Source organism: Nomascus leucogenys, unplaced genomic scaffold (assembly GCF_006542625.1).
Source record: "Nomascus leucogenys isolate Asia unplaced genomic scaffold, Asia_NLE_v1 Super-Scaffold_285, whole genome shotgun sequence".
Lineage (NCBI taxonomy): Eukaryota > Metazoa > Chordata > Mammalia > Primates > Hylobatidae > Nomascus > Nomascus leucogenys.
The window spans coordinates 3,770,931-3,797,470 of record NW_022095770.1 but is presented as its reverse complement, the minus strand read 5'-3'; the positions used below and the strand labels follow the sequence as shown (position 1 = coordinate 3,797,470).

General features: G+C 45.0%; 1 protein-coding gene and 1 non-coding gene across 18 annotated transcripts in view; one reads left to right on the top strand and one right to left on the bottom strand.

Moving 5' to 3' along the window:
- Positions 1-26,540, top strand: part of CDK12 (cyclin dependent kinase 12) — a 106,870-nt gene that overhangs the window by 12,652 nt on the left and 67,678 nt on the right. For all 17 annotated transcript variants that reach the window (XM_030808109.1, XM_030808108.1, XM_030808097.1 and 14 more), the window contains exons 3-5: positions 16,215-16,391; positions 18,420-18,559; positions 20,173-20,343. In XM_030808109.1, coding sequence (XP_030663969.1) covers positions 16,215-16,391; positions 18,420-18,559; positions 20,173-20,343 — 488 coding nt within the window. The remainder of the gene's footprint in view (positions 1-16,214; positions 16,392-18,419; positions 18,560-20,172; positions 20,344-26,540) is intronic.
- On the bottom strand, positions 9,630-9,732 carry LOC115833615. Its single transcript, XR_004029006.1, has one exon. It is a non-coding gene; the product is annotated as a U6 spliceosomal RNA (small nuclear RNA).

Here is a 26,540-nt window from a genome sequence, read left to right as displayed (position 1 = left end):
AAAAAAAAGCTATCAATAATCATAATATTTAACCAAATGGTCCTAGTAGCCCCCAAAATGTCTTTATTGTTGGTTTTTGTTTTCAGTTGGAATTCAAAATAACTCACAAAATGTCTTTTATAGCTGGGTTTTGTTTTTTCTCTCCTGATCCAGGGTCCAAACTAGGATTATTTTGAAAAGGGCTGCTTTTTAAAAAAAAAAAAAAAAAAATTATTCTATACAAAGTAAAAGAATAATATGTAAAGTATTTGCTAATTAGAATATAATTCACAATGGGATGATGGGAAGAGCTTTAATTTTAATGAGTCTTCTGAATATTGAGAACTGAAATGATTATGAAGCATGAATCTAATTTTATAGAAGGCATTAACAAAAATATTTCTTTAAGGCTGGGCTTGGTGGCTCACGCCTGTAATTTCAGCACTCTGGGAAGCCGAGGTAGATAAGATCACTTGAACCCAGGAGTTCAAGACCAGCCTGGCCAACATGGTGGAACCCCATCTCTACTAAAAAAATACAAAAATTAGCCAGGCGTGGCCAGGTGCGGTGGTTCACGCCTTTAATCCCAGCACTTTGGGAGGCCAAGGCGGGTGAATCACGAGGTCAGTAGTTGAAGACCAGCCTGATATGGTGAAAGCCCTGTCCCTACTAAAAATACAAAAATTAGCTGGGCATGGTGGCTGGTGCCTGTAGTCCCAGCTACTCAGGAGGCTGAGGCAGAAGAATTGCTTGAACCCAGGAGGTGAAGGTTGCAGTGAGCTGAGATCGTGCCACTGCACTCTAGCCTGGGCAACAGAGCCAGACTCCGTCTCAAAAAAAAAAAAAAAAAAAGAAAAATTAGCCAGGCGTGGTGGCAGGCGCCTGTAATCCCAGCTACTGAGAAGGCTGAGGTAGGAGGATTGCTTGAACTCAGGAGGCGGAGGCTGCAGTGAGCCGAGGTCATGCCACTGCACTCCAGCCTGGGTGACAGAGCGAAACTGTCTCAAAACTATATATATGTATTTCTTTAATATCTTGACAGGACTAACTAGGCAAGTACCACCAAACACACTTGCTTTAGCAGTGACATGTGATGGCAGTCTTTGTGTTACAGTTTGCTTATTCTACTGTGATCCTGTGCTCTTTGGGATGTGAATTGCATTTATTGAAACAAACTTTTCATTGTAAGCACAAAATTAAGTGCTACTGATCTTGCATCCTAGCCTAATTCCCAAGCCTTCATTCCTTTCAAGGTGATAATTGTAATTTTATTTCATTTTATTTTGAGACAGGATCTGGCTCTGTCCCCCAGGCTGGAGTGCAGTGGTGCGATCTGGGCTTATTGCAGCTTCTGCCTCCCAGACTCAAGTGATCCTCCCACCTCAGCTTCCTGACTAGTTGGGATTACAGGTGCACGCCACTACACCCGGCTAATTTATTTTTTGTAGAAATGGGGTTACATCATGTTGCCTAGGTTGATCTGGAGTTCCTGGACTCAAGTGATCCGCTTGCCTTGGCCTTCCAAAGTGTTGGGATTACAGGCATGAACCACCACTCCTGGCCAATATTTGTCATTTGAATGATGATACATTGCAGCCCTCTGGGTGAGAAAGTATGTTTTTTTCGTACCCTCTGTTCTTTAAAGAAGATGCAAGTACAGTAAATGGAAAGGGGGAGAAAAACTATTTTAAGGAATGGCTCCATCCTATTTATAGAAAGAAATATGATGTCTCCTTTTTTTTTTTTTTTTTTGGTGTGACCAGACTGCCAAAATCTGATTTTTTATTTTTATTTTTTTTGAGACGGAGTCTCTTTCTGTTGCCCAGGTTGGAGTGCAATGGCACAATCTCAGCTCACTGCAACCTCTGCCTCCTGGGTTCAAGTGATTCTCCTGCCTCAGCTCCTCTGAGCAGCTGAGATTACAGGCATGTGCCACCATGCCTGGCTAATTTTTGTATTTTTAGTAGAGACAGGGTTTCACCATGTTGGCCAGGCTGGTCTCGAACTCCTGACCTTAAATGATTCTCCCACCTGGGCCTTCCAAAGTGCTGGGATTGCAGGCATGAGCCACTGCACCCAACCCAAAATGTGATTTTAAAGAAAAATTCCATATACTCTTTCTAACATTAATAGGTATTTATGGACTGAGCTTTGTGGATGTAATCCCAGTACTTTGGGAGGCCACAGTGGGAGGACTATTTAAGGCCAGGCGTTCAAAACCAGCCTGGACAACAACATAATGAGACCCCATCTCTATAAAACATTTAAAAATTAGTTGGATGTGATGGCAGGTACCTTTAGCCCTAGCTACTTGAGAGGCTGAGGCAGGAGGATCACTCGAGCCCAGGAGTTCAAGGCTGCGGTGAACTATGATTGGGCCACTGTACGCCAGCTTGTGTGAAAGAGACCCTGTCTCTAAAAATAAAATTTTAATTAAAAAAGGGTAATAACAAATTCTGCCACGTGACGAAAATTACAGAAGAGAAGAAGAGAACCTGAAATTTTTTTTTTTTTTTTTTTTTTTTTTTTTTTGAGATGGTGTCTCACACTGTTGCCCGGGCTGGAGTGCAGTGGCGATCTTGGCTCACTGCAAACTCCACCTCCCAGGTTCAAGCGATTCTTCTACCTTAGCCTCCCGAGTGGCTGGGATTACAGGTACCCGCCACCACGCCCAGCTAATTTTTTGTATTTTTAGTAGAGACGGGGTTTCACCATGTTGGCGAAGTTGGTCTCGAACTTCTGACCTCGTGATTCGCCCGCCTAGGCCTCCCAAAGTGCTGAGATTACAGGTGTGAGCCACCTTCCCAGGAACAGAACCTCAAATTTATGTGGAAAAAATTAACTTGAGGTCCAAAATATAGACAGATAAAAGCCATAGATAAAAAGATAAAAGCCATATTTTTATGGTTTTTGTTGGAAAAGGAAATAGTTGAGCATTGTCCAAAGGGACTCTAGCCCTTTAGCTATAGGAACCTCATTTCAATACTTGTTTACATAGTGGCTAGAATATTAATGTGGGTAAGAATCTTGATTTTTTTTTTTTTTTTTTTAACTTCAGGAAAATGTTTAGGAAACAAAAAGAATCTTGATGATTTTATTTTATTTTTTTTTGAGACAGATTCTCTCTCCATAGCCAGGCTGGAGTGCAGTGGCAAGATCTCGGCTCACTGCAACTTCCCAGGGTTCAAGCGATTCTCCTGCCTCAGCCTCCGGAGTAGTTGGGACCACAGGCACGTGCCACCACACCCAGCTAATTTTTGTATTTTTAGTAGAGGTGGGGTTTCACCATATTTCTCCTGGATGGTCTCAATCTCTTGATCTCGTGATCCGTCCACCTCAGCCTCCCAAAGTACTGAGATTACTGGCATGAACCTCCACGCCCCAACTATTTATTATTTTATTTATTTATTTTTTGAGATGGAATTTTTGCCCTTGTTGTCCAGGCTGGAGTGCAGTGACGTGATCTCGGCTGCATCCGCCTCCTGGGTTCAAGCAGTTCTCCTGCCTCAGCCTCCCAAGTAGCTGGGATTGCAGGCAACTGCCACCATGCTCAACTAATTTTGTATTTTTAGTGGAGACTGGGTTTCACCCTGTTGGCCAGGCTGGTCAGGAACTCCTGACCTCAGGTGATCTACCTGCGTTGGCACCACAAAGTGCAGAGATTACAGGCATGAACCACCATGCCTGCCATTTTTTTTTTTTTATTTTGAGACAGAGTTCTGCTCTGTCGCCCAGGCTGGAGTGCACTGGGGCAATCTCAGCTCACTGCAACCTCCGCCTCCCAAGTTCAAGCGATTCTCCTGCCTTAGCCTCCTGAGTAGCTGGGATTACAGGTGCCCACCACCACGCCTGGCTAATTTGTGTATTTTTATTAGAGATGGGGTATCACCATGTTGATTACAAACTCCTGACCTTAAATGATCCACCTGCCTCGGGCTTCCAATGTGCTGGAATTACAGGCGTGAACCACCAGGCCTGGCCCTAATCTAATTATTATTATTATTATTTTTTGAGACAGTCTCACTCTGTTGCCCAGGCTGGAGTGCAGTGGCGCCATCTTGGCTCACCACAACCTCCACCACCAGGGTTCAAGCGATTCTCCTGCCTCAGCCTCCTGAGTAGCTGGGACTACAGGTGTGTGCCACCATGTCTGGCTGATTTTTGTAGTGTTTTTGTTTTTGTTTTTGTTTTTGTTTTAGATGGAGTCTGGAGTCTCACTCTGTTGCCCAGGCTGGAGTGTAGTGGCATGATCTTGGCTCACTGTAACCTCCACCTCCTGGGTTCAAGCGATTTTCCTGCCTCAGCCTCCCAAGTAGCTGGGACTACAGGCGCATGCCACCATGCCCAGCTAATTTTTTTGTATTTTTAGTAGAGACGGGGTTTCACTATGTTGGTCAGGCTGGTCTCGAACTCCTGACCTCAGGTGATCCACCCGCCTCGGCCTCCCAAAGTGCTGGGATTACAGACGTGAGCCACTGTGCCCAGCTAATTTTTGTATTTTTATTTTTATTTATTTTTTATTTATTTATTTTTTTGAGACAAGAGTCTCGCTCTGTCACCCAGGCTGGAGTGCAGTGGCTTGATCTTGGCTCACTGCAAGCTCCGCCTCCTGGGTTCACGCCATTCTCCTGCCTCAGCCTCCTGAGTAGCTGGGACTACAGGCGCCTGCCACCATGCCCAGCTAATTTTTTTATTTTTTAGTAGAGATGGGGTTTTGCCGTGTTAGCCAGGATGATCTCGATCTTCTGACCTCGTGATCTGCCCACCTCGGCCTCCCAAAGTGCTGGGATTACAGGCATGAGCCACTGCACCCTGCCTATTTTTGCATTTTTAGTAGAGACGGGGTTTCACTACATTGACCAGGCTGGTCTTGAACTCCTGACTTTGGGGTCTGCCTGCCTCGGTCTCCCAAAGTGCTGGGATTGCAGGCGTGAGCCACTGCACCGGGCCCATCTAATTATTTTTAAACATGATTTTTTTTTAGCCATCTCCTCCTCCACCTCTTTTTTTTTTTTTTTTTTTTTTTTAAGAGACGGAGTCTTGGTATGTTGCCCAGGTTTGTCCTAAACTCCTCAACTCATGTGATCCTTCCAACTTGGCATCCCTAAATGCTGGCATTACATGTGTGAGCTGCTGAGTTTGGCCATGATTTTTTTTTTTGAGATGGATTCCTGCTGCCACCCAAGCTGGAGTGCAGTGGCTCAATCTCAGCTCACTGCAACTTCTGCCTCAGGGGTTCACATGACTCTCCTGCCTCAGCCTCCCCAGTAGCTGGGACTACAGGCACATGCCACCACACCTGGATAATTTTTTTGTATTTTTAGTAGAGACAGGGTTTCATCATGTCAGCCAGGCTAGTCCTGAACTCCTGAACACCTGCCTTGGCCTCCCATAGTGCTGGGATTGGAAGCATGAGCCAACGCGCCCAGCCCTGGCCATTGTTATTATCAGTATTCTACATATAAATAAATTATTAAAGGTAGAAAAATGGAAATAGGCCAGGTGCTGTGGCTCGCTCCTATAATCCCAGCCCTTTGGGAGGCTAAGGCAAGAGGATTGTTTGAGCCCATGTGTTTTAGGCTACATAGCCAGACCCTGTTTCTACCATTAAACAAGAAAAGGCATGATAGCATGCACCTGTGGTCTGAGCTACTTGGGAGACTGAGGTGGGACGATTACTGGAGCCTGGAAGGTCGGAGCTGCAGTGAGCCATGATCGCACCACTGCACTCTAGCCTGGATAACAGTGAGATGTTGTATCAAAAAAAAGGAGATGAGGATGTCTTCCATCATCAGTTTTATTTTTTTATTTTAAATTCATGATGTGTTTCTGTTTCTATTTTGTATGTGTGTGTGTGCTGCTATATCCATGTACCAGCTGCTCCTATCTTTGACATGAAAAGTAATTTTTACATAGGAAAGCTTTTTAGAAGGAAATCTGAAGGCCGGGTGCGGTGGCTCACGCCTGTAATCCCAGCACTTTGGAAGGCTGAGGCGGGCGGATCACGAGGTCAGGAGATCGAGACCATCCTGGCTAACACGATGAAACCCTATCTCTACTAAAAATACAAAAAATTAGCTGGGCATGGTGGCGGGTGCCTGTAGTCCCAGCAACTCGGGAGGCTGAGGCAGGAGAATGGCATGAGCCCTGGAGGCGGAGCTTGCAGTGAGCCGAGATCGTGCCACTGCACTCCAGCCTGGGCGATGAGCGAGACTCTGTCTCAAAAAAAAAAAAAATCTAAAAGTTTTGTAAGGAGCTCACTTATATTCTCTGTTTTCTCACTCGAGACTGCAGCAGCATCAATGTTTGAGAATGTGACTTACACATCATTTTATTACCTACAGTACCTTATGGGTGGAATACAGAATGCAATTAGTAATGTTGGTTATTTTAATTGATGGGTAAATAAAACTTAGAGCCAGCATCAGGGCTTGTGTGAAATGACAGTGGACTTGTAAAAGAAATCAGTGTGCACATAAAGAACATAAAGCTTACATTAGAGGATTTGTCTGTGTTTTTTTGTTTTGTTTTGTTTTTTGTTTTTTTTTTCCCCCGAGACAGAGTCTTGCTCTGTCGCCCAGGCTAGAATGCAGTGGCATGATCTTGGCTCACTGTAATCTCTGCTTCTCGGGTTCAAGCAATTCTCCTGCCTCAGCCTCCCAAGTAGCTGAGACTATAGGTGGTCACCACCATGCCTGGCTAATTTTTGTATTTTTAGTAGAGACAGGGTCTCCCCATATTGGCCAGGTTGGTCTGAAATTCCTGACCTCAGGTGCTCCACCCACCTTGGCCTCCCAAAGTCCTGGGATTACAGGCATGAGTCACCACACCGGCTTTTATTTTTGAGACAGAGTCTCGCTCTGTCACCCAGGCTGGAGTGCAGTGGCACGATCTCGGCTGACTGCAACCTCCACTTTCTGGGTTCAAGCGATTTTCCTGCCTCAGCCACCTGAGTAGCTGGGATTATAGGCCCCACCATCATGCCTAGCTAACTTTTATATATATATATTTTTTATTATTATTATTTTTTTTTGAGACGGAGTCTCGCTCTGTCGCCCAGGCTGGAGTGCAGTGGCGCGATCTTGGCTCGCTGCAAGCTCCGCCTCCCAGGGGTTCACGCCATTCTCCTGCCTCAGCCTCCCGCGTAGCTGGGACTACAGGCGCCTGCCACCTTGCCCGGCTAATTTTTTGTATTTTTAGCGGAGACGGGGTTTCACCGTGTTAGCCAAGATGGTCTCGATCTCCTGACCTCGTGATCTGCCCGCCTCGGCCTCCCAAAGTGCTGGGATTACAGGCGTGAGCCACCACGCCCGGCCTAATTTTTATATTTTTAGTAGAGATGGGGTTTTACCATCTTTTCCGGGCTGGTTGCAATCTCCTGACTTCATGTGATCCACTCATCTGGGCCTCCCAAAGTACTGGGATTATAGGCTCGAGCCACCATTTCCAACCTAGAGGATTTAGTGTCATTTTGGGAAAAGAATGAAACTTTACTTTTTTTTTGAGACAGAGTCTTACTTTGTCGTCCAGGCTGGAGTGCAGTGGCGTGATCTTGGCTCACTGTAACCTCCATCTCCATCTCTGAATCCCAAGCGATTCTCCTGCCTCACTCTCCCAAGTAGCTAGGATTACAGGCATGTACCACCATGCCCAGCTAGTTTTTTCTTTTTTGGAGACAGAGTTTTGCTAGTTGCCCAGGCTGGAGTGCAATGGTGCAATCTCAGCTCACTGCAACCTCTGCCTCCTGGGTTCTAGCGATCCACCTTCCTCAGTCTCCCAAGTAGTTGGGATTCCAACTAATTTTTTGTATGTGTAGTAGAGATAGGGTTTCACCATGTTGGCCAGGCTGATCTCGAACCTCTGACCTCAAGTGATCCACCTGCCTTGGCCTCCCAAAGTGCTGGGATTACAGGTGTGAGCCATCACGCCCAGCCGAAACTTTTCTTTTCTTTCAAACATGTATTTTGAGTAGGAGTGTACTAGCTCAGGTATCAAATGCAAGAGTGAATTTAGCTAATGGTATTTCAAAAGCCTTTCTCATTTGTGGTCTATAATTATTGATTTCAAGAAGCAAGGCAGCCCACGTCCAACATAGTACAATCTACATGACCATAGCTATTAGTGGATATATTTCTGCCTTAAGTAGATCATCTGTATACTTTTCTTAGAAATTTCAGTTAACCAGCTGGGAGTGGTGGATCATGCCTGTAATCCCAGCACTTTGGGAGGCTGAGACTGGCGGATCACCTGAGGTCGGGAGTTCGAGACCAGCCTGGCCAACATAGAGAAACCTCGTCTCTACTAAGAATACAAAATTAGCAGGGTTTGGTGGCGCATGCCTGTAATCCCAGCTACTTGGGAGGCTGAGGCAGGAGAATCCCTTGAACTCGGGGGGCGGAGGTTGCGGTGAGCCGAGATCATGCCATTGCACTCCAGCCTGGGTAACAAGAGCGAAACTCTGTCTCAAAAAAAGAAGAAAAAAAAAAGAAATTTCAGTTAACCATATAGAATTTTTAAAGTCTTCTTTCTCTTTTTTTTTTTTGTGACAGAATCTCACTGTCACCTAGGCTGGGGTACACTGACGTGATCTTGCCTCACTGTAATCTCCACCTCCCGGCCTCAGCCTCCTGAGTAGCTGGTACTACAAGCACAAGCCATGCCTGGCTGGTTTTTTTTTTTTAACATTTTTGGTAGAGAGCAAGTTTTGCCATGTTGCACAGGCTGGTCTCGAACTCCTGAGCTCAAGCAGTCTGCCCACCTTGATCTTCCAAAGTGCTGGAATTACATGTGTGAGCCACTACGCCCAGCACTTCTGCGCTCGCTCTCTCTCTCTCTCTCTCTCTCTGTCTTTCTCTCTCTTTTTCTCTTCTTTTCTTTTTTCTTTTTTTGACAAAGTCTTGTCCTGTTGCCCAGGCTGGACTGCAATGGCACTATCTCGGCTCACTGCAACCTCCGCCTCCCGGGTTCAAGTGATTCTCCTGCCTCACCCTCCCAAGTAGCTGGGATTACAGGCAACCGCCACCACGCCCGGCTAATTTTTTGTATCTTTAGTAGAGATGGGGTTTCACCAGGTTGGCCAGGCTGGTCTCAAACTCCTAACCTTATGATCTGCCTGCCTCGGCCTCCCAAAGTGCTGGGATTACAGGCATGAGCCACCACGCCTGGCTTGCCTTTTTTTTTTTGTTTTTTTTTGTTTTAACAGAGTTTTGCTTTTTTTGCCCAGGCTAGAGTGCAATGGTGTGATCTCCACTCACTGCAACCTCCACCGCCTGGGTTCAACCAGTTCTCCTGCCTCAGCCTCCTGAGTAGCTGGATTACAAGCGTGTGCCACCACGCCCTGCTAATTTTGTGTTTTTAATAGAGACGGGGTTTCACCATTTTGGCCAAGGTGGTCTTGAACTCCTGACCTCAGGTGATCCACCCGCCTTGGCCTCTCAAAGTGCTAGGATTATAGGCTTGAGCCACCGCACCTGGCCTTGCTCTGTTTTTCTAATAGCCTTGTTCATTTGGAGCATACTGAACTTCAGGGGGGTCTACATTATTTTTAAAGGCTGTATCTCTATAAGTTCAGTAAACTCCAGATGAACCAGGATTTTCCTAGTAGAATGGGATGCTTGGTTTCCATTTTTTATGTACTTAACTAAACTTTTTTTTTTAGGGAACACTTCACGAATTTGTGTCATCTTTGTGCAGGGGCCATGATAATCTTTTCTGTATTGTTCCGGTTTTAGTGTATGTGCTGCCGAAGTGAACAATCAACTACATTTTTTTTTTTTTTGAGGCGAAGTGTCTCTCTGTCACCCAGGCTGGAGTGCAGTGGTATGAGCTCAGCTCACTGCAACCTACGCCTCCCAGGTTCAAACAATTCTTGTGCCTTAGCCTGCCAAGTAACTGGGATTACAGGCATGTGCCACCATGCTTGGCTGATCTTTGTATTTTTAGTAGAGAGGGGTTTTGCCATATTGGCCAGGCCTGGTATCTAACTCCTGGCCTCAAATGATCTGCCTGCCTCAGCCTTTCAAAGTGCTGGGATTACAGGTGAGAGCCACTGTGCCTGCCTCAACTAAGTTTTTTTTTTTTTTTTTTTTGAAATGGAGTCTCACTCTGTCCCCTAGGCTGGAGTGCAGTGGCACGATCTTGGCTCACTGCAACCTCCGCCTCCTGGATTTAAGTGATTCTGCTGCCTCAGTCTCCTGAATAGCTGGGATTACAGGCTTGGGCCACCACGCCTGGCTAATTTTTGTATTTTTAGTAGAGACGGGGTTTCACCATGTTGGTCACGCTGGTCTCGAACTCCTGCCCTCAAGTGATCCACCCGCCTTGGCCTCCCAAAGTGCTGGCATTACAGGCGTGAGCCACCTCTCCCTGGCTCAACTAAATTTTTGATAAAAGTTTGTAAATAGTGGTGAAATCACTGTTTCTTTTCTTTTCTTTTCTTTTTAAGAAACAAGTTTTCCCTTTGTCGCCCATGCTGGAGTTCAGTGGCCTGTGCACGGCTCACTGTAGCCTCTACCTGCTAGGCTGGAGCGATCCTTCCACCTCAGCCTCTCAAGTAGCTTGGTCTACAGGCACGTGCCATCATGCCTGGCTAATTTTTGTACTTTTTTGTAGAGATGGAGTTTGACTGTGTTGTCCGGGCTAGTAGAACTCCTAGACACAAGCAATACACCTGCCTTGGCCTCCTAAAGTGCTAGGATTACAGGCATGGGCTACCATGCCTGGTATGAAATCATGTTTTAAACAACCAACTTCAAGGGGAAGGAGATAAGTGATCATATTTACAGTAGTTTATGCTGTTAAAATGGGCAAATTATCTCATTGAAAAAATTAGTGTTTTTTATACAGTTATGATTTATTGATTGATTTATTTATTTTTTGAGGCAGATTCTTACTCTCATGATCCGCCTGCTTTGGCCTCCCAAAGTGCTGAGAGTGCAAGCGTGAGCCACCACCCCTGGCCTAAATATTTATAAATTTTATATTTTTTCTTTTTTTTTTTTTTGAGACAGGATCTTGCTCTGTTGCCTAGGTTAGAGTGCAGTGGCATGATCTTGGCTCACTGCAACTGATGCCTCCGGGTTCAAGTGATTCTCATGCCTCAACTTCCCAAGTGGCTGGGATTACAGGCATGAGCTACCACACTTGGCTAAGTTTTTGTATTTTTAGAAGAGACAGTGTTTCACCATGTTGGCCATGCTGGTCTCAAACTCCTGGCCTTAAGTGATATGCCTACCTCGGCATTCCAAAGAGCTGGGATTACAGGCGGTAGTCACCGTTCCTGGTCTATATTCTTTTTTTATTAACAGTATTTTTATTAGAAGTGTTTCCATTGCACCCACAGATTCAGTTCTGTCATCACAGATTCCAAAATACTATTCATATTCTAAAAGTTCGGCACTCCTAGAGCTTGGTAGGTTTTTCAATTACACATGTATTATGAAACCTGATTACCGAATGTGAATTTGTATATAAGTATAAATGGAGAACTAGGAAATACTGATATAGATAGGGTACATCAGCACTTCCTGGTAGTGACTTTTCAAGTAATGACTGTGATGTATGGTATCTGCTCCCCTATGATAGACTTACTTTGCATGTACCACATATCCTCAACCGTTTATAATACTGAGTGTCGTATGCTAAAGGTGATAATGTTAAACATTGTAGTTTTGAGGCTGTCATTAAATTTTCAAGGTTTTTAGTACATTGGAATTTATTGAAACAGGATTTTTTTTTTTTTTTGAGACAGAGTCTTGCTCTGTCGCCCAGGCTGGAGTGCAGCGGGGTGATCTTGACTCACTGCAACCTCTGCCTCCTGGGTTGAAGCAATTCTCCTTCCTCAGCTTCCCAAGTAGCTGGGATTTCAGCAGTGTACCACCATGCCCAGCTAATTTTTGTACTTTTAGTAGAGATGTGGTTTCACCATGTTGGCTAGGCTGGTCTTGAACTCTTGACTTCAGGTGATCTGCCTGCTTGGCCTCCCAAAGTGCTGGGATTACAGGCATGAGCCACTGCACCTTGCCTCTTTTTTTTTTTTTTTTTTTCTGTGAAACAGAGTGTTGCTCTGTCACTTAGACTGGAGTGCAGTGGCACAATCATGGCTCACTGCAACCTTGACCTCCTTCCCTGGCTCAAGTGATCCTCTCGAGAGCCTCAGCCTCCACAGTAGCTGGGACCAGAAGTGCATGCCACCACTCCCAGCTAACTTTATTTTTTTTAGAGATAAGGTCTTACTATGTTGCTCAGGCTGGTCTTGAACTCCTGGGCTCAAGCAATCTTCCTGCCTTGGCTCCCAAAGTAGTGGGATTACAGGCATGAGTCACCATGCTCAGCCTGATTTTTCTTGTTCTTCTAGTGAAGCCAAACCAAGAAGAAATCTATTTTGAATAATGAGGAATTGAGATTTGTAAAGAATATTCTGACAGTGGTTGAGAAATTACAAGTTTTTTTTCCCCGAACATCTTAAAAATTAGAATAATTTAAAAAATCTATATTGGTGGGGCACTCTACTAAAAATACAAAAAACTAGCCGGGCGTTGTGGCACACACCTGTAGTCCCAGCTACTTGGGAGGCTGAGGTAGGAGAATTGCTTGAACCCAGGAGGCAGAGGTTGCAGTGAGCTGAGATTGCACCACTGTACTCCAACCTGGGCAATAGAGGGAGACTCCGTCTCAAAAAAAAAGAATCTATATTACATTGTGACTCAAAGAGTCTTCTGGTAATAAGTTTTGTTCCTAGGATGGAAAAATTTGAGTGCAGATTATAATAGTGTTGCATGTTCATCTCTCCCAGTATTTCAACAGAAAGTTTCAGATGATCATTTTCTACTCCATTGACTATCCCAGTTCTGGTTGATGTGGTACAAACTAACCTCTGTTGTATTGTTCTGTCTGATTTACGAGGGATTAAAACGATAAAAATTGGCAGGAGTCAATAGCTGTTGAGATTTATGTTCTTATATTTTGACTAAATGACATTATTTTATGGAAAATTCACACACAAGGGGCAACAGTATTCTTTAAAAAGATACATTGCAAGAGATAGATCTTTGTGGTCTAGAAAATGTTCATGCAAAGCACCAATATTTTCCTTTATAACTACTTGTCATAAAAATAGAGAAGATTCCCTGTGGTTAAGGTTCTCAGATCTTTTTCAACCATCTGATAACTGTGAAGGAATAGAGAAGACCTATCTGGCCTGATTTTATTTGTAGACATGAGTTAGTCTGTTGTACTATAGATGTCTTATTTTTTCTGAGGACGTGCATGACACAATTTTTTTTTTTTTTTGAAATAGAGTCTTGCCCTGTCACCCAGGCTGGAGTGCAGTGGCACGATCTCGGCTTACTGCAACCTTAACCTCCCCAGTTCAAGCGATTCTTAGACCTCACAAGTAGCTGGAACTATAGGCACATGCCACCATGCCCAGCAAATTTTTCTATCTTTAATAGAGATGAGGTTTCACCATGTTGGCCAGGTTGGTCTTGAACTCCTGGGCTCAACTGATCCGCCTGCCTTGGCCTCCCAAAGTGTTGGGATTATGAGCGTGAGCCACCACACCTGGCTCTTGGCACAAAATTTGTCTACCACTTATTAATAAATTGAGATAGGCAAAAAATTGTATCTGGGCCATACGTGGTAGGAGGCGAGGCAAGAGGATCACTTGAGGTCCAGGATTTTGTGACTAGCCTGGGCAATATGGCAAGACCTTGTCTCTACAAAAAATTTTAAGAATTAGCTGGGTGTGGTGGTGTGTGTTGTGGTCCCAGCTTCTTAGGAGGCTAAGGTGGAAGTGTCGCTTGAGCCCTGGAAATCGAGGCTGCAGTGAGCCATAATTGTGTCATTGCATTCCAGCCTGGGCAACAAAGTGAGTCCCTCTCTCAAAAAAAAAAAAAAAAAAAAAGATTGAAAACTGACTTTTCTGATCTATTCCTGGAAAGCTATCTTTTTACAAAACCCCACTGACTACTATAATTTGCTGATTATTGTGAGAGGCTTCTGCCACCAGGTGACTTAATAATTCTGAAATAATTGCTTGGACCCTTTTTCTTTAGATTTTTAGTTTGATGATTGTCTATTTTGGCTGGTCAGAGAGGCTTGCCTTCTGCTTTGAAGTGAACGGAATGATTCAGTATATTTTTTATTAGTTTTGACTTACAACTTAGCTATATTTCTATTTTTTTGTAAATATCTTCGACAATTTATATTTCTTACAGGCAAAGCATTCTAAAATACTATTTCTTTTTTCCAAGATTTTTGCACCTCTTTAGCGATAGAGTAGTATTAAATTGTTGAGCTCTTCTTGTTTGTTAAATCTTTGCTAAAATGTAAATTCGATGAACTCCACGAGTTGCAGTGATACTTTGTGAATTTAAGATAATTACTTCCTGCATTTTATTTCTATTTTTAAATTTTTTATTTTTTGAGACAGAGCTGCCCTTTGTTGCCCAGGGTGGAGTGCAATGGCATGGTGATGGCTCACTGTAGCTTTGACTTCCTGGGCTCAAATGATGCTCCCACCTCAGGACTGCAGGTCGCCATCTGCCCCCAAGTAGCTGGAACCACACACTTACACCACCATGCCCAGCTAATTATTTTTGATACGAGTCTTGTCACCCAGGCTGGAGTGCAGTCGTGCGATCTCGGCTCACTGCAACCTCCTCCTCCTAGGCTCAAGCAGTTCTCCTGCCTCAGCCTCTCGAGTAGCTGGAATTACAACACCACACCCAGTTAATTTTTTTTTTTTTTTTTTTTTTTTTTTTTTTTTTGAGATGGAGTCTCACTCTGTCTCTCTGGCTGGAGTGCAGTGGCACGATCTCAGCTCACTGCACCCTCCATCCCGGGGGTTCAAGCAATTCTCCTGCCTCAGCCTCCTGAGTAGCTGGGAGTACAGGTGCACCCAGCTAAATTTTGTATTTTAATAGAGATGGGGTTTCACTGTATTGCCCAGGCTGGTCTCGAACTCCTGAGTTCAGGCAGTCTGCCCACCTCGGTCTCCCAAAGTGCTAAGATTACAGGCGTGAGCCATTGTGCCCGGCTGATTTCTGTATTTTCAATGGAAACAGGGTTTCACCAGGCTGGCCAGGCTGGTCTTCAACTCTTGACCTCAAGTGATCTGCCCGCCTCAGCCTCCCAAAGTGCTGGGATTACAGGCGTGAGTACTGTGCCTGTTCTAATTAAATTTTTTTTTTTTTTTTTTTTTTTTTTTTTGAGACAGAGTTTCACACTGTTGCCTGGGCTGGAGTGCAGTGGCACGATCTTGACTCACTGGAATGATTCAAACGATTCTCCTGCCTCAGCCTCCTGAGTAGCTGGGATTACAGGCACCTGCTACCACGTCCGGCTAATTTTTTGTAGTTTTAGTAGAGATGGGGTTTCCCTATGTTGGCCAGGCTGGTCTCAAACTCTTGACCTCGTGATCTGCCCACCTCAGCCTCTCCCAAAGTGCTGGGATTACAGGCTTGAGCCACCGTGTCCAGCCTATTTTTTTTTTTTTTTTTTAATTTTTTGTAGCATGGGGTCTCACTGTGTTTTCCAGGGTGATCTCAAACTCCTGGCCTCAAGCAATCCTCTTGCCTCAGCCTCCCAAAGTACTGGGATCACTGGGGTGAGCCACCATGCCCAGGTGAATTTTATTTCATCTCAATAAAAATCCAAATAAAATCTTAGGAACTATATATTAAGAGTTTGATAAAGGGAACTGCAAGTAATATCACAAATATTTCATTGTTTTTAAAATATACTATAGATTTCTTTTTATAAAATGTATCTCAGCCAGGCACGGTGGCTCACACCTATAATCCCAGCATTTTGGGAGGCCGAGGCGGGTGGATCATTTGAGACCAGGAGTTCAAGACCAGCCTGGCAAACATGGTAAAACCCCATCTCTACTAAAAATACAAAAATTAGTCTGGCATGGTGGCACACGCCTGTAATCCCAGCTACTTGGGAAGCTGAGGTAGGAGAATTGCTTGAACCCAGGAGGCAGAGGTTGTAGTGAGCCAAGATCACGCCACTGCATTCCAGCCTGGGCGACAGAGTGATACTCTGTCTCAAAAAAAAAAAGAAAAAATTTAGTTGTGATAAATTATATTTTTTTATGTTGTATTACAGGCTTTTTTCCTTAAAAATGAGATCTTTCTAACCTTTTAGTAACCAGGCATTATGATCTTTGAAAATTTTTATTTGTGTATCTTTAATTGTAATTTTGTCATCTCTTCTCCTTTATTGTTTAGTCCAAAAGAAACTCTTCCTTCAAAACCTGTGAAGAAAGAGAAGGAACAGAGGACACGTCACTTACTCACAGACCTTCCTCTCCCTCCAGAGCTCCCTGGTGGAGATCTGTCTCCCCCAGACTCTCCAGAACCAAAGGCAATCACACCACCTCAGCAACCATATAAAAAGAGACCAAAGTGAGTTTTTGGAGGAATCTGTCTTTCATGATAGTTTTCTCCCTTCCTTTTGAACTAAATCTCTCATGTTTCCTCTATAACCCACACCACTAAGATCATAGAAGTTTGGTCCCAAAGTATACCTTTTATTTTATTTTAATGGACAAAAGCCTTTCTTGGAGACTCAGGTCATTCATCTGTGCACTCAGATACCTAGCTATGTGTTTAGAACAACAGAAAATTCCCAAATCCAGATATACTGTGAATGTTTATCTCATTATGTCTTTTTTATTCATAGTATTTAGAGTACTAAGGAAGAATAAAAGCTTTTTAAATTCAGGATGTGTCAATCATGTACCCATTAATCAAAAATTAATAGATATGGGATTTTTTTTCCTGAAAGCATATAAATTGTCATGTCGTAAATAGAGTACAATCTGGGTCTAATCTTCTGATTGTTAGCATTTCTCTGTTAATAATAGAAATAGGTATCATTTATTGAGCACGTATTATTGTCGTAGATTTATATATATATATTTTTGAGACAGAATTGTGTTCTTTGTTGCCCAGGCTGGAGTGCAGTGATGCTATCTCTGTTTACCGCAACCTCGGCTTCCCTGGTTCAAGCGATTCTCCTGCCTCAGCCTCCCGAGTAGCTGGGATTACAGGCACATGCCACCACGCCAGGCTAATTTTTGTATTTTTAGTAGAGATGGGGTTTCACCATGTTGGCCAGGCTGGTCTCGAACTCCTGACCTCAGGTAATCCACCGCCTTGGCTTCCCAAAGTGCTGGGATTACAAGCGTGAGCCACTGCGTCCAACGCCTTATATTTTCATAGCAGCCTTAGCATGTAGCGATTAATTTCCCATTTTATAGTTGAAGCCATACCTGAGAGAGGTCAGAAAGCAAGCAACTAATCTATTATTTCAGTTTATGTCTTCCTAAAGCTATAGCCCGGTGTCTTAGCCACTGTGAGAGACTGTTTTTTGTTGTTGTTGTTGTTGTTTTGTTTTGTTTTTGAGACAGAGTCTCACTCCGTCACCCAGGCCGGAGGCGCCTGCCACCATGCCCGGCTGTGTCTTTATATATTTCATATCATTTCATTTCTGACTTTTTAGTAAAAAATGTATAAAAGATACAGGAGTGGCTGGGCGTGGTGGCTCACGCTTGTAATCCCAGCACTTTGGGAGGCCGAGGCGGGTGGATCATGAGGTCAAGAGATCGAGACCATCTTGGCCAACATGGTGAAACCCCGTCTCTACTGGAAATACAAAAATTAGCTGGGCATGGTGGCGCCTGCCTGTAGAGTACTAAAAAGAAAAAAAAAAGATACAGGAGTTAGTGAAATCATCATAGAAGAATCCTTTTTTCTTTGACTAGATTTCATTTTCTTTTCTTTTCTTTTTTTTTTTTTGAGTTGAAGTCTCGCTCTGCCGCCCAGCCTGCAGTGCAATGGCGTGACCTTGGCTCACTGCCACCTCCGCCTCCTGGGTTCAAGCGATTCTTCTGCCTCAGCCTCCTGAGTAGCTGGGACTAAAGGAGCCTGCCACCACGCCTGGCTAATTTTTTGTATATTTAGTAGAGACGGGGTTTCACCATGTTAGCCAGGATGGTCTTGATCTCCTGACCTCGTGATCCGCCTGCCTTGGCCTCCCAAAGTTCTGGGATTACAGGCATGAGCCACTGCGCCTGGCCAATTTCATTTTCTTTTTTTTTCTTTTTGATAGGTGTCTCGCTGTGTCGCCCAGGCTGGAGTGCAGTGGCGCATTCTTGGCTCACTGCAAGTTCCGCCTCCCGGGTTCATGCCATTCTCCTGCCTCAGCCTCCCGAGTAGCTGGGACTATAGGCGCCTGCTACCATGCCTGGCTAATTTTTTGTATTTTTTTTAGTAAAGACGGGGTTTCACCGTCTTAGCCAGGATAGTCTCGATCTCCTGACATCATGATCCGCCGGCCTTGGCCTCCTGAAGTGCTGGGATTACAGGCATGAGCCACCGCGCCCAGCCTTCATTTTCTTAAATAACTATTTTGTTGTTTTTACTTTTTAGAATTTGTTGTCCTCGTTATGGAGAAAGAAGACAAACAGAAAGTGACTGGGGGAAACGCTGTGTGGACAAGTTTGACATTATTGGGATTATTGGAGAAGGAACCTATGGCCAAGTATATAAAGCCAAGGACAAAGACACAGGTAAATATTGCCACAAAATTTTAGATGTCAGAATATTAACAATTTAGCAATACTAATATCTTAAGTGGATTTAGCAAAAGTAAATTCTGAGGTGTTATTTTTTTGTTTTTTTTCTCTTGAAATGGAGTCTTGCTTCCCAGGCTGGAGTGCAGTGCTGCAATCTGGACTCACTGCAAGCTCCGCCTCCCGGGTTCATACCATTCTCCTGCCTCAGCCTCCCGAGTAACTGGGATTACAGACCGTGGCAACCACACTCGACTAATTTTTGTTTTTTTTTTAGTAGAAACAGGGTTTCACTATGTCGTCCAGGCTGGTCTTGAACTCTTGACCTCAAGCAATCTGCCCGCCTCGGCCTCCCAAAGTGCTGGGATTATAGGTGTGAGCCACAGCGCTGGGCCTTTTTTTATTTTTATTTTTTGAGACAGAGTGTTGCGCTATCATCCAGGCTGGAGTGCAGTGAGTGGATCAATCTCTGCTCACTGCAGGCTCCGCCTCCTGGGTTCAAGCGATGCCTCTGCATCAGCCTCCCGAGTAGCTGGGGTTACAGGCATGCACCACCACGCCCAGCTAATTTCTGTATTTTTAGTAGAGATGGGGTTTTACCATGTTGGCCAGGCAGTCTTGAACTCCAGGCTGGTCTCGAACTCCTAACCTGAAATATCCACCCACCTCAGCCTCCCAAAGTGCTGGGATTACAGGCGTGAGCCACCACGCCTGGCCAAATTTTTAGTTCTAATTTTGTCTCCAAAAGTTACTGAGTAGATCAAAGGTTTCCAAAAGAATACCATAACTTTTAAAACTCTCCAGCTGGGTGTGGTGACTCATGCCTGTAATTTCAGCACTTTGGGAGGCCAGGTGGGCAGATTACGAGGTCAGGAGATTGAGACCATCCTGGCTAACATGGTGAAACCCCGTTTGTACTAAAAGTAGAAAAAATTAGCCAGGCGTGGTGCCATGCGCCTGTAGTCCCAGCTACTCAGGAGGTGGAGGCAGGAGAATCACTTGAACCTAGGAGGCGGAGGTTGCAATGAGCGGAGATTGCGCCAGTGCACTGCAGCCTGGGTGACAGAGCAAAACTCCATCTCAAAAACAAAAAATCCATGTCTTAAGAAAAAAATTAAAGCCAGGAAAGGGAATATAGAATTTCCTTTTTTGTTTTCGTATTGACAAGGAGTCTCACTCTGTCACCCAGGGTGGAGTGCAATGATGCGATCTCGGCTCACTGCAACTTCCGCTCACCGCAACCTCTGCCTCCTGGGTTCAAGCGATTCTCCTGTCTCAGCCTTCCGAGTAGCTGGGATTACAGGCATCCACCACCACGCCCAGCTAATTTTTGTATTTTAATAGACGGGGTTTCACCATGTTGGCTAGGCTGGTCTCGAATTCCTAACCTCAGGTGATCTGCCCGCCTTGGCCTCCTAAAGTGTTGGGATTACAGGTGTGAGCCAGTGCACCCGGCCTAGAGTTTACTTTTTAAAGGTGTGTAAGTATCTCGTGTGTAAGCATTAAAATAAGAACTAAGTTTGTCTTCCAGAGCAAGGGCATATATTGCTGGTTCACAATAGTGGCCAAAAATGCTCATTGATAATAACAGTTTACATTTGTTTTGGCAGGAGAACTAGTGGCTCTGAAGAAGGTGAGACTAGACAATGAGAAAGAGGGCTTCCCAATCACAGCCATTCGTGAAATCAAAATCCTTCGTCAGTTAATCCACCGAAGTGTTGTTAACATGAAGGAAATTGTCACAGATAAACAAGATGCACTGGATTTCAAAAAGGACAAAGGTACTAGCAAAGAATTACATTTTTACAGGGTAGACTGGTCCAATCTTTGCCTTTCTTTTTTTTTCTTTCTTTCATTCTTTTTTTTTTTTTTTGAGACAGAGGCTCGCTCTGTTGCCCAGGCTGGAGTGCAGTGGCGTGATTTCAGCTCACTGCAAGCTCCGCCTCCCGGGTTCACGCCATGCTCCTGCCTCAGTGTCCTGAGTAGCTGGGACTACAGGCACCCGCCACCACACCCGGCTAATTTTTTGTATTTTTTAGTAGAGACGGGGTTTCACCATGTTAGCCAGGATGGTCTCAATCTCTTGACCCCATGATCCGCCCGCCTGGGCCTCCCAAAGTGCTGGGATTATAGGCATGAGCCACCGCGCCTGGCCCTTTCTTTCTTATTTATCTATTTATTTTGAGACAGAGTCTCACACTGTCGCCCAGGCTGGATTGCAGTGCTGCGATGTCGGCTCACTGTAACCTCTGCCTCTCGGGTTTAAGTGATTCTTGTGCCTCAGCCCCCAAGTAGCTGGGATTTCAGGCATGCACCATCATTCCGGGCTTATTTTTGTATATTTAGTGGAGAGGAGGTTTCACTATGTTGGTCGAGCTGGTCTCAAACTCCTGACTTCAAGTCATCCGCCCGCCTCGGCCCCTCGAAGTGCTAGGATTACAGGAGTGAGCTACCATGCCTGGCCTTGTGTTTTTTTTTTTTTAATTATAAAATAATAAGTGAATGAATGGATATGATGCATGTATGCCTTTGGTGGAAAAACTGAAAATATAGAAGAAGAAGAAAAAGAAGATGATAGTGGCCGGGCGCAGTGGCTCACGCCTGTAATCCCAGCACTTTGGGAGGCTGAGGTGGGCAGATCACAAGGTCGGGAGATCAAGACCATCCTGGCTAACACAGTGAAACCCCAACTCTACTAAAAAAATACAAAAAAAATTAGCCGGGCATGGTGGCGGGCGCCTGTAGTCACAGCTACTCGGGAGGCTGAGGCAGGAGAATGGTGTGAACCTGGGAGGCGGAGCTTGCAGTGAGCCGAGATCGGGCCACTGCACTCCAGCCTGGGCAATAGAGCGAGATGCCGCCTCAAAAAAAAAAAAAAAAAAGATGGTAGTAATTTATCTCCCACTTCCTCCCAATATACTACCATCCATGGAAAACCACTGAAGTATTAATACATTTTGGTATATTTGCTTTTAGTTCTTTTTGTTTTTGTTTTTGTTTTGAGACAGAGTCTCACTCTCTCACCTAGGCTGGAGTGCATTGGCCCGATCTTGGCCCACTGCAACCTCCACCTCCCAGGTTCAAGCGATTCTCCTGCCTCAGCCTCCTGGGTAGCTGGGATTACAGGCACGTGCCACCACTCCCGGCTAATTTTTATAATTTTAGTAGAGACCAGGTTTCACCATGTTGGCCAGGCTGGTTTCGAACTCCTGACCTCAGGCAGTCACCCACCTCAGCCTGCCAAAGAGCTGGGATGACAAGGGTGAGCCACCACACTCAGCCCTGCTTTTAGTACTTTATGCCATATCTACTGTATTTATTTTAACAAAGCTAAGATTAAAGGTTATTTCGTGTTGTATAACTTGTCATAAGCAATTTCTCATATCAAGAAATTTTAATGTTTATGCATAAACATAGGTGAACCCAAATTTACCAGTTCCTGTTGAGCAATTAGTTGCCAATTTTCAGTTTAAAAAAAAAAAAAAATAGGCCAGGCGCAGTGGCTCACCCCTGTAATCCCAGCACTTTGGGAGGCCGAGTTGGGTTGATCACCTGAGGTCGGGAGTTCGAGACCAGCCTGTCCAAGATGGTGAAACCCTATCTCTACTAAAAATACAATAATTAGCTGGGCATGGTGGCTAGCACCTGTAATCTTCAGCTACTTGGGAGGCTGAGGCAGGAGAATCACTTGAACCTGGTAGGAGGAGGTTGCAGTGAGTTGAGATCACGCCATTGCACTCCAGCCTGGGTGACAAGAGCAAAACTCTGTCTCAAAAAAAAAACCCAAAAAAACAAACAACATAATAGCAATGCCTTGAGTATGTTTCTGCATAAATCTTTGCATTATGATTTATCTTCATTGTATAGCATTTTTGATATAGAGTTATTTGGTCAAATGGATTTTCATATTTAATGTCAGATCCCTTTTAAGAAAATTAGTATGTCCAGTGGGTGTCCATCTCAGTGTATCCTCCCGAACATTGAGTATATCTTTTTTTTTTTTTTTTTTTTTTTTTAATTTTGAGAAGGAGTCTCACTCTGTCGCCCAGGCTCGTGTACAGTGATGTAATCTTGGCTCACTGCAAGCTCCACCTCCTGGGTTCAAGTGATTCTCCTGCCTCAGCCTTTGGAGTAGCTGGGCTTACAGGCGCACGCCACCACGGCTGGCTAATTTTTGTATTTTTATTAGAGACAGGGTTTCACCATTTGGCCGGGCTGGTCTCAAACCTCTGTCCCTAGCTGATCTGCCCACCTCGGCCTCCCAAAGTGCTGGGATTACAGGCGTGAGCCACTGCACCCGGCCAACTATATCTTTTTAAAAAATTATCATCTGGGCTAAGTGTGGTTGCTTATGCCTATAATCCCAGCACTTTGGGAGGCCAAGGCAGGTGGATCACTTGAAGTCAGGAGTTTGAGACAAGCCTGGCCAACGTGGTGAAACCCCTCTCTACTAAAAATGCAAAAATTCGCTGGGCATGGTGCTGGGCACTTTTTTTTTTTTTTGAGACGGAGTCTCGCTCTGTCGCCCAGGCTGGAGTGCGGTGGTGCGATCTCGGCTCACTGCAAGCTCTGCCTCCCGGGTTCACGCCATTCTCCTGCCTCCGCCTCTCTGAGTAGCTGGGACTACAGGCGCCCGCCACCATGCCCGGCTAATTTTTTGTATTTTTAGTAGAGACGGGGTTTCACCATGGTCTCGATCTCCTGACCTCATGATCCACCCGCCTCGGCCTCCCAAAGTGCTGGGATTACAAGCGTGAGCCACCACGGTTGCTGGGCACTTTTAATCCCGGCTACTGGGAAGGCTGAGGCAGGAGAATTGTTTGAACCCGGGAGGTAGAGATTGCAATGAGCCAAGATTGTGTTACTTCACTTTAGCCTGGGCAACAGAGCAAGACCCTGTCTCAAACAAAAAAAATTGTCATCTGGATAGGTTAAGTATGATATTATTATTTTATATACTATTTTAATTTAATTTTTATTTTTTGAGACAGAGTCTCAGTGTGTTGCCCAGGCTGGAGTACAATGGTGATCATAGCTCATTACATCCTCAACCTCCAGGCTCAAGCAATCCTCCATGCCTCAGCCTCCTGATGAGCTAGGGCAACAGGCATGCACCACCACATCCAGCTGATTTTTTTATATTTTTAGTAGAAACAGGATCTCTCTATGTTGCCCAGGCTGGTCTCTAACTCCTGGGCTCAAGCAGTCCACTTGCCTTGGCCTCCTAAAGTGCTGGGATTACACACTTCAGCCACCGCACCCAGCCAGTGTCATTTTGGATTATATTCCTTATATTTTGGGTCTTCTCTATGTTACTAGTTTTATTTACTTTCTCTCCCTCTCTCTTTCTCTCTTTTTTTTTTTTTTTTTTTTTGGGACAGAGTCTTGCTCTCTCACCGAGGCTGGAGTGCAGTGACACGATCACAGCTCACTGTAACTGAACTCCTGGGTTCAAGTGGTCCCCCTGACTCAGCCTCCCAAGCAGCTAGGATTAGACACCACTCCTGGCTGATTTTTAAAAATTTTGGTAGAAACAGGATTTTGCTATGTTGCCCAGCCTGGTCTTTTTTTTTTTTTTTTTTTTTTTTTGAGATGGCGTCTCACTCAGTCGCCCAGGCTAGAGTGCAGTGGTATGATCTTGACTCACTGCAGCTTCCATCTCCTGGGTTCAAGCAGTTCTCCTGCCTCAACCTCCCAAGTAGCTGGGATTACAAGTGTGCGCCACCACACGCAGCTGTTTTGTGTTTTTAGTAGAGATGGGGTTTCACCATGTGGGCCAGGCTGGTTTCGAACTCCTGACCTCAAGTGATCCACCCGCCTCGGCCTCCCAAAGTGCTGGGATTACAGGCGTGAGCCGCCACGCCCGGCCATCCTTCTGTTTTCTTAATTTTTTTGTAGACAGAATCTTGCTTTCTCACCCAGGCTAGAGTACATTGGTGCAATCACAGCTTATTGTAGCCTCAAACTCGTGGGCTCAAATGATTCTCTTGCCTCAGCCTCCCAAGTCGCCAGCAATACAGGCAAGCACCGTCATGCCTAGCTAATTTATAAATTTTTTTGTGGAGATGGTGTCTCACTATTTTGCCCAGTCTGGTTTCCAAAGCTCAGGCAATCCTCTCACCTCAGCCCCTCACCATGTGGGGATTGCAGGCATGAGCCACTGAACACAGCCCTCAATTTAAAGGATTGAATTAGTTGATTCATTTTTCTCTCAATTTTTAAATGCTACGATTTTCTTTTTTTTTTCTTTTTTTTTTTTTTTTGAGACAGAGTCTTGCTCTTTTTGCCTGGGCTGGAGTGCAGTGTCGCTGTCTTGGCTCACTGCAATCTCCGCCTCCTGGGTTCAAGCGATTCTCATGCCTCAGCCTTCCTGTAGCTGGAATTACAGGTGCACGCCACCACGCCCAGGTAATTTTTGTATTTTTAGCAAGAGTTAGGGTTTTACCGTGTTGGGCAGGCTTGTCTCGAACTCCTGACCTCAAGTGATCTGCCCGCCTTGGCCTCCCAAAGTGCTGGGATTACAGGCATGAACTATTGCACCCAGCCTCTTTTTTTTTTCTCTAGACGGAGTTTTGCTCTTGTTGCCCAGGCTGAAGTGCAATGGTACAATCTCAGCTCACTGCAACCTCTGCCTCCTGGGTTCAAGCGACTCTCCTGCCGCAGCCTCCCGTGTAGCTGGAATTGTAGGCGCCTGCCATCATGCCTGGCTAATTTTTGTATTTTTTTTAGTAGAGATGGGGTTTCACGATGTTGGCCAGGTTGCTCTCGAACTCCTGACCTCAGGCAATCCTTCTGCCTTGGCCTCCCAAAGTGCTGGAATTACAGGCATGAGCCACCATGCCTGACCCGTACTATGAATTTCACTAATAATTTATAACACATTTATTATGCTGTCCCTGGCATATTGAATCCCATTAACTTGTATAAAAACCTTTACAAAATAGTCATCAATTGTATGTAACAAATGGGCATGGTTGTGTTACAAATACAACTTCATTTACAGCAACAAGCAGCAGGCTGGATCTGGTCTAAGGTCTGTAATTTGCTAACTGACTTAGGTCATTAAAGTATAGTAAGACAGGCTGAGCACAGTGGCTTATGCCTCTAACCTCAGCATTTTGGGATGTTGGGGTGGAAGGATTGCCTGAGCCAAAGAGTTAAGAGACCAGCCTGGGTACCATAGCAAGACCCTGTCTCTACAAAAATGAAAAACATTAACTGGGTGTGGTGGCCTGTGCCTGTATTCCCAGCTACACGAGAGGCTGAGGCGGAAGATTCGCTTGAGCCCAGGAGTTTGAGGCTGTAGTGAGCCATGATCATGCCACTGCACTCCATCCTGGGCAACAGAATGAGAACCTGTCTCAAAAAAAAAAAGAGAAAAGAAAAAGGCTGGGCACGGTGGCTGACGCTTGTAATCCCAACACTTTGGGAAGCTAAGGCAGGCGGATCACCTGAGGTCCCGAGTTTAAGACCAGCCTGACCAACATGGTGAAATCTTGTCTCTACTCAAAATACAAAAATTAGCCGGGTGTGGTGGCACATGCCTGTAATCCCAGCTACTTGGGAAGCTGAGGCAGGAGAATGGCTTGAACCCAGGAGGCGGAGGTTGCAGTGAGCCAAGATAGTGCCACTGCACTCCAGCCTGGGTGGCAGAGTGAGAGTCTGTCTTAAAAAAAAAAAGCCTAGTAATGCAACCTGATCAGGGCACTTGCCGCCATGAAGAGATGAGTAGTCCATACAGTACTAGACTAGGAATCAGAAGATTAATTCCTTTTTCTTTTTTTTTGAGAAGGAGTCTTGCTTTGTTGCCCAGGCTGGAATGCAGTGGCACCATCTCAGCTCACTGCAGCCTCCAGCTCCTGGGTTCAAGTGATTCTCCCACCTCAGCCTCCCAAGTAGCTGGGATTACAGGCACATGCCACCATACCCAGCTAATTTTTGTATTTTTTTTTTAATCAAGATGGGGTTTCATTCACCA